This window comes from Chenopodium album, chromosome 14, assembly GCF_948465745.1.
Source record: "Chenopodium album chromosome 14, dcCheAlbu1.1, whole genome shotgun sequence".
NCBI classification, from domain to species: Eukaryota; Viridiplantae; Streptophyta; class Magnoliopsida; order Caryophyllales; family Amaranthaceae; genus Chenopodium; species Chenopodium album.
In genome coordinates this window covers 1076848-1091953 of record NC_137847.1, presented here as the reverse complement: position 1 = coordinate 1091953, position 15106 = coordinate 1076848, and the positions used below count along the sequence as shown (strand labels likewise).

The 15106-nt window shown below is 33.4% G+C and overlaps 1 protein-coding gene across 3 annotated transcripts; it reads right to left on the bottom strand.

The window, feature by feature from the left end:
* Positions 1-1077: 1077 nt before the first annotated feature.
* LOC145579772 (uncharacterized) lies at positions 1078-14821 on the bottom strand. Of its 3 annotated transcripts, none has more exons than XM_081637014.1 (16): positions 14574-14820; positions 14210-14277; positions 13475-13633; positions 13217-13384; positions 11096-11246; positions 10591-10670; positions 9732-10004; positions 9494-9637; positions 5066-5200; positions 4770-4868; positions 3534-3587; positions 3043-3247; positions 2242-2360; positions 1976-2044; positions 1658-1756; positions 1078-1543 (listed from the first exon to the last, which is right to left on the bottom strand). In XM_081637014.1, exons 1-16 carry the CDS (start codon positions 14695-14697, stop codon positions 1304-1306), a joined length of 2187 nt encoding a protein of 728 aa, XP_081493140.1. In that variant the 5' UTR covers positions 14698-14820; the 3' UTR covers positions 1078-1303. The 3 variants fall into 3 exon arrangements, with proteins under 3 accessions (XP_081493140.1, XP_081493141.1, XP_081493142.1); XM_081637015.1 differs by having other exon boundaries at positions 2242-2357; XM_081637016.1 differs by having other exon boundaries at positions 1444-1543; positions 1624-1756; positions 14574-14821.
* Positions 14822-15106: the final 285 nt, after the last annotated feature.

Genomic DNA, 15106 nt, shown 5'->3' with positions numbered 1-15106 from the left:
TTTCAACCCCTAGGAGTGGAATGATGTCAAAGGTTCGTTTTTCAGCAACATGGTGCATTCAATTTCTGGTTTTTCCGTCTTCCAACAACTTCCATCATGAGTTTCCTTCGGTGTTTGTGCTAGTTTCGGGTTTTTTAAATGATTATAACATGTGCTCTTGGTCCATCTTGACTCTTCTGGTTCATTTGGCTTCTCTTGGTCTACAATGTGGATGTGGTACGATCCTCCAGGCCCCGCAGCTATTGCTATGCTGCACGTCTTTTAAAGTATTTTGCATTCTTTGTTCTTCCCGTAATGGTTAGTAGCAAGTTGATTAGCTCTTTTAAGGTGTAATTCTGCTTTTATTTATACTAGTGATTCCACTGCGTGCGGTATAGTTAGCCCTTTGAGAAGAATTATTATCAATGTTCTTTATGTCTTATACCTGGTTGTGTATAATATTTTATCAAAGTTATTTGCATATAAACGATAAATGTGTTGAATGTTGTGCAATGTTCTAAATTTTAGTTGATCTACTTTAAAATAACGCCCACATAAAGAAACAACATTTCATTGTCTAGTGATTAATGTTATGTAATTCAACCATAACCCCCATTAATATAGAATATTCTAAACTTTATTATTCCAATCCTCCTTTTAATTTCTGATCAATTGATAAAATTGCAAAATTAATTACACATGGGGATAAGAAGGTAAATAAATATTTTGAGAGGTATAATAGTCTGTGCACTATTTATAAGAGCAATCTCCTACTTTTTATAAGGTAGGGATAGTTCTTTTTGTCAAAAAATAAAAATAAAAATAAAAAATACTACTAGGTCTATTATATCAATTCAACATGTTTTCTATGAATTTCTTCTTATCAAAATTTTGTACGAGTACTCTTCAAGCATCTATCAACCTAGGCAATAATTATGAAAATCCAAGTAATTAACTGGGACTTCCTCTAGTCGAATATTGAACAAATAATACCACTTCTGGAAGGTCATAATATTCATAATTGAGTAAAAATGACAAAGTTATTATTACAGTATTAGACTTTTGAATCAAAATCTTTCGAAGACAATGACAATACTATGCACATAAGTTTCACTCAATATTATAATCAAGATTTACAAGTACCACAATATATTACTTTTACAGCTAGTTCTAGTCAAATGATCAAATAATAAGCACAAATTTATGTTTTTTTTTTTTTTTTTTTTTTTTTTTTTTTTTTTTGGAAAAAGTAACAGAAAAATAATGTTACAGAAAATAATTAAAAAAATAATAAGTTCTCAGCATTACACTGACACAAGCAGCCTCATGATCTTTTAACAACTGCTACGGCAAAAATGGGATGATATGTGAACTCCAACGAGATTTTAAGAGTAGCATCAAGAGCTCCAACACGGTTAATCACATTTAGAGCAATGTTGTTTCGCTCTGCAACCTGCTCAATGGATCGGAGTTCAGCCATCTTATCGGGGTCATTTGCGAAACTCTTCTTCAATTCCTTTACGATCTTCTGAGCATCCTTGAAGTGATTATACATAACTAGTGTCTACAAATAAAGTGATGTTAATTGATGTAATCTAGGTGTAGAAGTATATGCACATCACTGACTACTGAGACAAGTCATACCAACAGTATCTGAGAATCTCTAGGTTATACTCACAGAAAGTCGAGCTTGGGCTGTATAATCCTTATATGAATGGTAGGAAATGTGATCTGGCAGACAAGCTTTCTGTAAATGCTCGAAGTGTTGAACAAATCTCTACACAGTTGTACACCAGAAGTTAATCAGTATTACTATTTCCTTTTTTTTAGCAAAGAGTTTTTTGAATGGAAAAAACAGAAAACAAAACACTCCAGAATGCATATTGATAAGTTAATCAGACGCGATTTAGTTCATTGGAGTGATTGAACTGTTGATATAAGAATGACTGAAAGATAAAAAGTATAAAATTTAACAAATGACAACATAAATAATCACCTCATATTCAGTATTAAAAGGGCCCACATGCTGGAAGAGTTTTAGTTCATTTCTCATAGCAGCAAGCATCTGCAAAACCTCATTACAGTTAGCATAAACACTGCAAAACAGTAAAATTTATGGCACAAGCTAAACATGCACTTATTACCATCTTACATTTCGAATTTTCAAGCCACACTAGCTAACTTACCATTTCATGGCCCTATAAAACATGCACTTATTAACATCTTACATTTCGAATTTTCAAGCCAAACTAGCTAACTTACCATTGCAAGTCCCTCAGCAAGACAAATATAACATTGAAGCAACATAACAGCTGGTGGGATGCGGTAATCCTTTGTATCCATCACCGAATCTCTTTTCTTCTTCCCTTTTCGTTTAGCTGCTAAATTAGGATACAAATGTCAACTGCAATGGGAATGTGCACAAAAGGCCGATATTGCTTGGTTGAAAGTGATTAGTACTTTAAGTTTTAAATAATAAGACTTCATTTACATTGGATGTAATTATGAATAATATAAAAAGGTTGAAAAAAAATAAAAAAAATAAAAAGAGAAAAAGAGAAAAAAAGAAGGAAAGAAGTCAAATGGGATTCAAATTTCTCAAGATGAAATATTGTGTAATGCATAAATTTTAAATTTCTACCCATAGCCTCAACATGTGCAATTTTATTAAAGGGAATATCTTGACAACCACCAAACGGCAAAATTCTTAAATAACATGACTAATTAACAGACCGACACTAGGCAATTTGATAGTAAAACATTACAAGTTTTGAAATTCTGGAACAGGTGAATGAAGTAATCTTTTAGGCCCTACATTTAGATCATCTCGGACTCTTGGTGAACCCTTAACTGTTACAGATTGCCAACAAGACAAGAGTACATGTTTTCTCCTTTTAGTCAGGGTCTTCATCTTTATTAAACAAAGAATCGGTTTGTAACATTAATTCTTTTATAAAACCATAATATAGTTTTTTTGGGCACGCTTTAGCATAAAGCCTTAAGCAACCAAAGGTACAACATACCACCAATTGACGCAAATCCGCATTTAAGGAGTAAGCTCACCTGAGTCAGCAGCAGAAAGCTGCTTCAAATGTGTTTTCTCTGCAAGCTTAACCAGTATGACATAAAGGTACCAGTATACCATGCAATACTCATTTGAGGAGTAAAGCTCCAATTCAAAGCCCAAAGAAAGAAAACGCAAAGCAATCCAATATGTTTGCTCTTCAACCCATATAAGTATGTGCCTAGCCAGTTTCATGCATACATTCTGCAAACCAACTAAAAGGATATCAATCTCTACAAGGACAAATCAACCAGAAACACCAACTCATTTGTTTATTTTTTTATTCCACAGCTTTAAACTTTGGAAATGAGACAAACTCCTTTAGGTTTCCTATGCCGCTACAAGTACAAAATTTACCAAGATGTGCCACAAAAAAAGGTGGGTTCTATTGGTTCACAAAATCCAAGTTTTAAAAAAGTAAGTGAGTTTTCTTTTCTTTTCTTAATTTCCGACTTGTATCAAATTACTGGAATCAAATCAATAGATATACCTCATCAGATATGCCAGAAAATTCTCCAAACTCCTCCCTGAAAGCAATTTCCAGCTGAAAAATAAAAACTTCAGGTTTTCAAATGAAGTTCAAGATTATTTGGACAGCTCAAAGGGAAGCATGCTTCACACAATAATCCAAACATGCTGAGAAACACTCAGAAGACTCAGAAGTCAGAACTATAGACAAAAAGACTTAAGAAGACAGGTGGCAAGCAACTCACATTTCTTGGCAAAATGTAACTGCTGCCAATTTTCGATTAGGGTAAAAGAATAAACAGAGAAATACAGATTATTAGAATAACAGCATCACCAATGTCATTTAACAGGAACATTGTTAAATATGAGCTTAATCTGGGGAAACTTGAACACATGCTTGCTCTTTAAGTTAACATTTTTTATTTTTTTTTTATAGGGGATAGGATGGTCTACATGTTTTTTCACAGATGCACCTTGAGATAACATGAAGAAATTATAGATAAAATAACAAAACTTTACATCCTACATTCATGCCCAAGAAATAGATGTGGCTGATGATTAACTGGCATACTTGCCCAAAGATTTTGGATTTTACACATGGTACATCAGCCAAACTTATTCCTGGAAATGACGGACAATTCTAGTCAGAATCATGTAGACTGGACAAGGAAACTCTCAATTCTTGGTTTTCTGGGTGTGATAAACCATTGAAATTTACACATGGTACATCAGCCAAACTTATTCCTGGGAATGACTGACATTTCTAGTCAGAATCAGGTAGACTGGACGAGGAAACTCTCAATTCTTGGTTTTCTGGGTATGATAAACCATTGAAAAATAAAGTTCTAAGGACAGGGAAGAGAAATACACTTTCTGGTTCCTTTGATTCCATGGAAGTTCAAGTTCCAAACGTAAATCCACATGGAACATGGAAAGTATCACCTCTCTGGTTCAACTGCTTCAGAAAATACTAATTTGCCATCTTTTTTTGTTTTTCTCTTTTTTTTTTTTTTTTTTTTTTTTTTGAAGGGGTGGGGGATAAGGGAGGGAACAAGTACTTCAGTAGAAAGGTTTGCTATTCTATTAGGATAAGCGTGAAAAAAAGGTCAATGTCGATGCTGCTGTTAACAAGTGACTATGATTCTTCTGATTTACATTCACAACTCAGGGATCCAAGTCATCCAACTGACAAAGTTTTGCTCTTTGTGTTTGCATAAGTGACTAATAGAACAATTACAAAAGTAAAAACATTACAGACCTGTACATATATTACACGCCAATCTTGTAAAACTTTCCCAAGTTTACGCCTTTGCCATGCAACATTTGTGCAAAGGATTTTGAGCAAATTGATTAAACACTGCATAAATTAAACATAGAGCTTTGGTTACACAAAGTAAGTGATCAAGGAAATGATATGATTAGAAGCTTATATGTAAAAAAAAATAAAAAATAAAAAGGTAAAATTTCCACATGGCAGCAGAATGTTTGAATTTTTTTTAAGAAAAAACCTTTTCAAATTAAGAACCTAATGAGATCAGTGTGGTGAATACAGACCTGTCCTAATTGTACAACAGCTTCATTCTTTTGGATATTAAGGTCCTTCATAGATTCAGGTAAAGCTGAAGCTTTACACATGACAAAAAAGACAGGATCCCGCCCATATAATTTCCCACCTTGAATCAAGAGAACCTGCAGACAAGTCATATAAGATAATAGAAAAAGAAAAAGATGTTCACAGGTTCATCTGGTCTCACACCCTTCACCCCAATAAAATACATAGATTCTCATAAATTCCCTGAATTCTCAGTAAAGCAGAAATAACCAAGTATAATTTTTTATCAGATAGATTCTTTTAAGCGCTCACACTTCCAAACACTCAGAATGTTTGTAGATACTAGATAACACTTGTCTTTTTTTTTTTTTTTTTTTTTTTTTTTTGTTGTGCGCATGCATGAGTTTAGATTTGGCTGTACGCATATAAATCTTCTTAGTAATGAGAAGATGGTTGTGGCATGGGCATATATATTTCACTTAACAACTTCAGGTAGTGTTTGTACTGAAACCTAGCACAATAGAACCAAGTTACAGCATTTTACATATCTTTGATTCTCAGCAGAAAACATGATAGAGATATATGACAGAACAATTGTTCAAAGAAAGCTTCAAGAAACCCCGGGAAGGTTATTCTTGCTGCCAATGCAGAATTTGGTGGTAATTCTGTTTTGTTATGACTTAGCAGAGTAAAAGCAAAGTCATATGAGGGGAGAAGGTGGCTGCAGTGCTGCCGTAATTGAGTGATATTATTTCACTACGTTGTTAATTCAAATTTATGGAAAACTTTATACAAAAAAGGGTTAGCCCATTCCTAAACAAATACAGATTATTTATGTGCAGTCCACACTGATCATCTGGATGTGATATGTTGCTGAATGCAGGCAGTGGAGATGGAGTCTTTCTGGAAATGTCAGGGAAAAAAAAAAGGAAACATTGAAGATTATGGCAAGCTATGGATTATTCACTAAGCAACTTGTTTGGTTTAGTTTTTCGAAAACACTCTCCTAATCTAGAAACAACCAGTGAGCCACTTGGTCCAAAGTTTAGAAGAAAGAAGCTTACAATCAAATGAAACAATGGCATTCCTTATGAGAATAATAGAGATCAAGAAGTTTATGTAGGAATGTATACTTTCCACTATTTGAAGAGCAGGTAATTTCAGCAGTAAATGGTTAATTGTAAACTTTTTAGTATTCCAAGTAATAATTCTAAAAATCTTCTATAACAATACTAAAACAGAAGAGCCTCACACGACACACACTCTTATAACTTTTCCTGCCCATTTTCCCACTCATAAATAAAATGGTTCCAGTTATATCTTTGAGATCTTTTAAGGAGTAATTCCTATTATGCCTTTGACATTATTTATTCATAAATTGATATATATCTTCAATAATATCTTTGAAATCTTATTATATCAGTAACAGTAAGTTATGATAATTTGACAAAATATTTGACCAAGTCAAAATTTATTTACATCTATCAAACTATCTATGTAATATAACTATACTAAAACACAAGATGGTTTTTCCACACATTTTCTCATTCCTTAACAAAGAATTTCCAGTAATTTCTTGGACGTCTTTAATTCATATAATGTCTTTGACATTTTTTATTTAATAGTTACGAGTTGTATTATATCTTGAACAATATATATGACCTCGTTTTTTTTTTTTTTTTTTTGGGTATGTTACGCTTATGTCTAGGGAAAACATTTGTTCATGCCAAAATATATTTACTTGTACAATAATATAGCTTCATCAATAATAATCTTATTAAGAACAACACTATGCTATTTAATATGCTTTGTTTCCTATGTAGAAAATAGTAAAGAAAAAAAATAATAGTAGATGCTATTTAATCATTGAAAAAAGCATACTTTTAATGTGAAATATTGTTTCTAAATTTTTTTTTATACAAGCTATTGGTAATTTAGGGCAGAATATTTAGAAATTTTTTTTTAAGATTATATGGTATACCAATACGTAAATACAAGTCAAATAAAGTTGTATAGGAATATAAATAAGATTCATAACAGCCTAATATTGTTATTGTGTTAAATTTTCAACAAAAATAATACTACAAATTTGGGAGAATAATTACTAAATAATCAACAACATTATTGGAAGAAGATTTAATGCCATAGCAAGAACTGTTACTTTGTCACATATTTTAATCATATTAATCCTTAATTACCTGGATATTCTAACTAATTTTTGTCCCTAAATCTTTTTTCATTTAATTAGTGCTTCTCTTCATATGTGATTCTACCCTTCTTTATCCTTATACGGAGTAAATATTGTGAATAAAATATATACACATATATAGTTTTCCTAACTACCAATATAGAGAAAATAAACTGGCTAAAAAAAAATTTCCCCCTTATTTATGATTTTGTCCTTCTTTGTTCTCCCTATTTCGGATCAATCAAACTATTTTCTCTAACTTCCATTTCTAAAATTTTCATGTACAGTTCATTTCTTAATCTCCCAAACGTATACTATAAAAGGCGGATAAAGAAGATAATCACTAACATGATCAAATTGTATGTGTACTACTTTTGTATCCAAAGTGTACCTGTGTGATGGAGCGGATTTGGGCACGGTTATAAGGTTGTACTTGTTAATTATGGGGAACATATTAGACAAGCAACTTACTAAGTTGTACACTTATATATCATTTTTGGAGTACATGTGAGATGTTGCCACTTAGCATAACATTATTTTGGATTTGTCATTGGAACAAGGTATGTTGCATACACTTTTAAGGTTTTGTATGTAATTGTAACATTTTTTTAACATAAAAGAAACCACTAATACTCATCAAAATAAATCTCTAGATTTCAAATAGAATTGATATTGAGATTTTAAACAGTAGGTAATAAAACTCCCAATAGGAAACAAGCTTTTATCCCCTGTGTTTTTTAGGTCCTTTTTTTTCTACTCACTTCTATCATAATTTTTTTTGGCAAACTCCCCTTAATGTCCTAACCCTTGTAACCACAGTATATAAGCCAAAATTTCCATTCCTGGACAGATTCAAAGTGATGCTAAAATAGGGACAGATTCATAGGGTGATCACATCTATCTATACAAAAGAGCCGATAAATTACATCAAAAAGCTGAAATAGGGACACTAAAACCCTCAGTGGGAAGAATACAAATTAATGTTCATAAAAAAGTTCCACCCGATAAGTTAGAAGCACTGTCTTGATCACCAAATTCTGACAGTGGCTTCACAACAATTCAAATATTTAACCATTATTCATGCCTCCATCCTTCCTAGCTTGAAGTTTGGGTGGCCAAGTCAGCCCTGATCTACCTTATGAAAGGACAGGTAGAGGTGTCCTAGCAGGGGGCTATTCCGAATTAAAACTACGTATATTTTGCTTTGCTAATAACAAAGATAACACACATTTCCCTATCACATAAATCAGCATTTTGCAGACAAAGAAGGTAGGAAAAAACATAGTAGAAGTTGATGATAGCCATCATACGGTAATTGCCGGATAGTAAATTTGTGGGTTTGACAGTGCCTACAGAGAAAATCAGGGTTGGTGACAATAATCAACAGAACTGGAATTCAATATAAACAAGCTGCTTGCCCAATTGATATTATTATGATACAGGGACAAATATATAGAAGTTTTAGTTGCAAAGTTATCAATCAACTATTAGGTCAGATTAACTAAGATTCTACAGATTCATTGCTGCCAACAACAAAAGCATTCATGGCATGAAGGGTGCCCACGTACTTATGACACAACTGTCCTCTCAACTGGCCAGGAATGCATTATATGAATCCACACAGATAGTATCTGAGAGTAAAAGTAGAGAATAATACCAGTGAGAACATGTTAACTTATCCATCTAACATACTGCTGCCTCAAGATTACATGTTCAAATTCATAGAAAAGCAATGATATCAACAAGAATTTAATGGCCAACATGATTCAGGTCAGTGGATCAGACAGATTGAAACCCAATGATCAAAAAGATGGTTAGATGAGATAGCAAACACATTACAAATTTACAATTCCTTTTTTAAAATGTTTATGATTCAGGAGTTTTCATTTTAGAGTTAGTATTTGCAAAATCCATCATTATATTATTTCAGGTTCATATACAGTCCGCTGATGCTTCATTTGACTTGGCATATTGATGAAATCTTCTCAAATGACAAAGCAGTAGAACTATCTATTGTGTTGAGAAATACTCCCTAAGAGAATCCAATAATTCAAGGCAGCTAACAGGTTTCACAGACTTGACAAAAGATTGATATTGATATAGTTGAACCAAAAAAGTATCAAAGAGAATGTAGAGCTAGCAGTTGGAAACATCATTGTTAGAAAAAAGACAATAAACTAACAAGTTTGAAAAAATTAGAAGAAAAATATTACAGTGCAAAAAGGGTGAACATTGAACTCACATGGAGGTGAGCTCTGGCAACAAGATCTGGTTGCAGTTTTTGGAATTCAACAATAAACTGCAATACATTTTCTAGCAATGGATCCAATGAGAACGAACATATAACATCCAAATCATGGAGAAGCTTTTTAAAATATTCCAAAGCCTGGGCAGAGAGAAACAATTTGGTAGGCTATAAACATCAGAAGAGAAGAAGAATAATACGAAGTACGGAGTAGGACATTTTCAGTATTCCTCACCATATCCCAGCTTAAAGTTTTGATTGCACGAGGAGGAGCAGGAGCTGATGATCTAATGTTTAAATTAGCATCGAAGCCAACAGGATGACGGCCAGAAGCAGTGGTTTCCATTGGAACTGTATCTTTTCTTGTCAAGCATCCTATAGACCTCAGAAACTCAGCTGATTTTTGCATTTGTTGCAGCTCTAATAAGCAAGATGAAATATGTTTCCTTGCCAACTCAAAGCCTCTGCCTTGGGGTTTCTTCATGCACATAAGAAGGTGGTAGTAGTGCTGCAACACAAAATGAAAAATGAAGTCTCATTACACTATAGGTCTGATTAACTAATGCAGCCATCATATTGAACAAAATTTAGAGGCCAAATCTTACTAAAGGCCAAAGAACTCTTAACCAAAAAAAGCTTTATTTCCTTGAAAAATGCAATATAGTGACTATGCTAGTGAATTCTTATTGGGTATGACACACTCAATGCAAAATTTATACATGCATTAGCACATTTCAACAGATTACTAGAGCATGGATTCCAAAAAATATTGCAGAACTTGATGTCTTCTTTAAATAACTAGACATGAAATAGAGTGGTCATCAATAGGAATGATTGTCCTCTCAATATATACATAGAGGGAAAATAGCGCAAAACATCCAAAGTCATGGAGTTCTACTGTATACAAGCTAAGTGGCAGCGCAAAAAACAAATCCAAAATAGCACAACACTTAAGTCTCCCTTGTCGCAAATCTCACAATAACAGAAGCACGATATAACTACTCACACAATGCATCCTGATGATCTGATGTAAGATTGACAATTAGGGCCTTTAGGGGAACCAATAAACGTAGCAAGAGTATATAGGTTAAGACCTTACGAAATCGTAAACGGCACAACAGAGCTCGGCAAAAACCCTCCTCTAGATCTGGATTGGTTTGCAATGGCTCTTGATCTGCAGTCCAAGAACCTGAGCAGGTCAGCAATAAACCAAACTACTCATAACGACATTTAACAATTGACATAGACTGCAGTAAGAGCAGCAAGCAACATGCATAGCTTTTGCCTGAAGACGCTTGCAAAGAATAAGCAAGTGAACCACTCATCCATTCCATAATCCATACTACCAAATTTAACTTATCCCTTCAGATCAAATAAAAAAATGTAACTGACGATGAAAACCTTTCACAATTATTAACAAAGTCACATTCACAAACAAATTGAATAAACATATACCAAGTCTTTTTAGAATCCAAACAAATTTTGGAAAAAATAATCAACAAAATAGTTGCACAGCTAACTCTGAAAAAGACTTGCAGCTTGGAACTAATGCAATTCAGCCACAATATGTCTAAACTAAAACCAAAATCCAACAGTTACCTTCTACCACCATCTTTTTGGCAGCTGGAGATTTACAAGCACGCATTTGTCGACAGAGTGTCTCTTCTACAGCATTTAGAGTAGATAAGAATGTGTCACCTTTCTCTCCTCCCAAAGGGAGACCATAAGCTATTGTGAACAGATCTTCTTCCTATCAGAATATAATGCAATCCAAATGGTAAATTATTTTATGGAGCATAGGTCTGTCTCCTCTGACATGATGAAAAGAAGAAAAAGCATAATTTCAAACACATTCATCCACAAATATATGATTGTTTAGATCACATAATCCTTCATAGTCACCATTTGTAAAGGTTATAATTTAGGTTAATAACAGCGATTTCTAGATTTTCTGTATCCACATTTATTTTAATATCCAAAAAAAAAAAAAGGATGCATGATATTTAGTTGGCTATCCTGAAGCATTTTCCTAATTTCTCTATCAACTATGTGTAGAAGCAAGCAAGCAACTCCTCCCTGCTGTCTTGGGAAGATTTGGCATCTCTATGTCATTTCAAGTGGTAAATCCCAATCCAGGATACTAACCTTGCTCCCCCAGTGTGATGAATCAATGTAATATTAAAGACTCTAGCATTAACATGACATTTTTTTACTACTATTAGTTTTCAGCATGACACTGTACCAAACAATTAGCATCAGTCTCTCAGCTTGTTAGGTAATTTAGCCACAACACACTTCATAAGTTTGAAATCTAACTATAAGAAACTGCATTCCAAATCATAGACCTTCGGAGTCATCTTAAGGTTCATACATATACTTTATATAATGCAACAATAAGGATCTAATATTCTCTAATGTTATTAATTTGATCTGCAACTTAATTTGAAATTTCTCTCCTGACTCATATCACAAACACTATGGTTGGTTATGTCCGTCTTACTCAAGCATTCAATAATTTGACTACTTCCTTGGTTATAATTACTCCAATTTATGCATTTTCAAATCCTTCAGGTTTTCATCGAGAATTTTGCCAAATAAGAAGACAGAGCACTATAAACAAGTAAATACTCTCTTTATCCTTCACCATAGTAGGGATGAAAGTTCAGTATTCGGTTTGGAATATGTCCCAAACCGAAACCGAACCGAAATAATTCAGTTTTAGTTTTTTCAATCCAACTCCACACCGAATTGAATTTCGGTCCAATCCAAACCGAACCGAGTTTCAAATACATAAACCGAATCCAATCCATACACCGAAATTATTATTTGTTTTTTTAGATCTGCGATATTTCAAAACAAAACTTATAATTGTAATGACAAAATAATTAGATCTATTTCAGTCTTTAGATCAATCTTCAAATTACCCAAAATAATAGAATTAAAAAAATTTACATCAATTAAAATTATATGAATATACAGTGAAAGAAAATAAATGAAACCATGAAATTACAGAAACTATTTGTGACATTCCTTGTTGCCATTCACCTCTAGCTTGCATTTACATCATTTATGGTGCGAAAACCAAATTCATAGATCAAATTACATTGTAGAAAAGCAGAGGAGATCAAGAGATTGAAGGTCAAAAGATTGAACATTTAACCATGAGAGAGGATGAGATGACACAAGAAAGAACACAGATGAGAAAACAGGAGTAAGGACGAGATGAGAAAGCAAAAAGGGGGGCATATGAAGTTGAAAGAAGGCGGAAGGAGAAAGAAGGCGGATGAAAGAGAAAGGGCATTTAGAAATTCAGGGCTTCTAATATATAAGGGAGGACTTAGCTATGGGCTTAAGGTTTGGGCCTAGTTTACATTATGTAGATTTCGGTTAGAATCGGTTTTTTCGGTTTCGAGCTTCTCAAAACCGAATCCAAACCGAAAACCGAAATTCATTATTTTTTCAATCCGATCCAAACTGAATTATAAAAAAATCCAAACCGAATTACTTATTCAGTTTGGTTTTCGGTTTGGTTTGGTTTTAATCCGAATTACTTTCACCACTACACCACAGAGCACAGTAGGTCGGAATCATGTAAACTTATAACGAGTCCAGCAAGTATTACTTAGTTATATGCTAATCAAGCAGAGAAAAGACGGCATAAATAAGCAACAAAAGTTGTCATCCAAATAGATAGAGCAAAAGAGATGTTTAGTACTTTACTTCATGTGTGCGAGCCTCTGAAACAACAGATATGACAACGTTGCATGTCGCACGAACTAATCTACAAAAAGAAAGTAACAGGGGATGTGCTGAGGTACGATCAAGCCGCATAAGGTAGATGCAAGAGAAGACAGTTTGTGCCAATGAGTGCCCCTTATGCCACGTAGCCTGCCATTATACAAGGACATGTATCAAACAGATGGAAATATAGCATGCACTAGTCCATAATCTAAAAGCCCAAGCCACATTGAAATGTACCTCACAAGCAAGGAGGTGATCCATAATATCTAGAATGCATATAACATCCATAGTTTTATCAAAACTTAGCGGAACTGGAGCCGCACCATTCTCTATGGCCTCATCAACAGAATGATATCTGCCATTATCCATGCCCGAATCCATCTTCGGGTCCATTATCTAACAAAAGAAATACAGAAAGGTATTCTTTTCAGTTAAAGGATTCCATTAAAAAAAAAAAAAAAAAAAAAAAAAAAAAAAAGAAGAAGAAGAAGAAGAAACCGCACATCAGCTATAGACCTCCTTCAGGATAAAATTCACAATATCGATTGCTATAAAATCTACACAAACCTACAATTCCCTAGTTCAATCAATGACAATCGATGTCACATGTTAAAGAAGCTCAACAAGAAAACTTCAAAAAGTTACATGCAGGCTTCCCTTGAAATATTGAAAAATGGAAGCATTGTACTTGTAATGCAGTCTGAAGAAGCTCCCCAAGGGAAAGCATTATGCAGGTAATAAGTACTAATAAAGCCTAGATGCATCACTATAGGGCTATAGGTAATCAACAATATTGACAAACAATGTCTTCGTATTATTGTGAAATGAATAATATTGACATACAATGTCTTTGTATTTGTGAAACAATTGATTATCGTATTATTGTAAAATATTTCAGGATCAATATCATAAACAAGACAATAGTTCCCGACATAAAAGAACAAACTTGAGACAAGTATGTATGAGTAGTACCTCTAAAGCCGACATGGCGGCAAATAGACTAAAATTATCACCATGTATCAGCTCGCCGTCACAAAGCTCTGCCATACACATACAAAATTAAGCATTAACATAAAAGAAAACATTAATTTCACCATAACACTAAAAAATCTAACATAAACCAAATAATAAACGAATTTCACATAATAATCACTTCTATGATTCAACATTTTCAGCTTAACTACAATATAATCAATAGATTCGAAATAATCAAAGATCTTCAATAATAATAAAATTAATTCGATAATGTTTAGCATCAAATTACGGTCTGAAAATCAATAAATAAAGCAGAAATGCAACAATCAAAGATCTTAATTGAATAAAGAGAAGAAAAAACCATTGCAAGCTGAAGAAAGAAGATTAGAAACGTTCGTCCAAACAGTTCCGTCGCCGGAAGGTATCGCCGCCGCAGTAGACGCCATCGTCGTAGTCGGAACGTTGAAACCTCGATCGTCCGCCATTGAAGACGAAAGAAGAAGGAATTAGGTTTGGAGGAGAGAGAAAAATTGAAGAACAAAAATGGCGGTCTCAGTTGTTGGTAGTACAAGTAATTTTATTTCAGTTGGAAGGGTTTTGGTTTTGGGGGAATTTTTCTTTTTTGCGTTTTTTTTTTTCCTTTTTTTTTTTCCTAGAGTGAATAGTCCAACGGCGCGTCAAACAGAAAATAACCCTTAGACCATCTTGTGAGATTTAAAATTGAATATTGAAATGCCTCAAAAAAAAAAATAATAAAATAAAATAATCATCAATCAATTACATTACATTACATATTACATACTACTAAAAGCGAGTTTAAGAAAACACTTGTCAATGTATTATTAAAAAAATTCCCACCAAAATTACTTTCTAAAAAAAATGTTATCACATTAA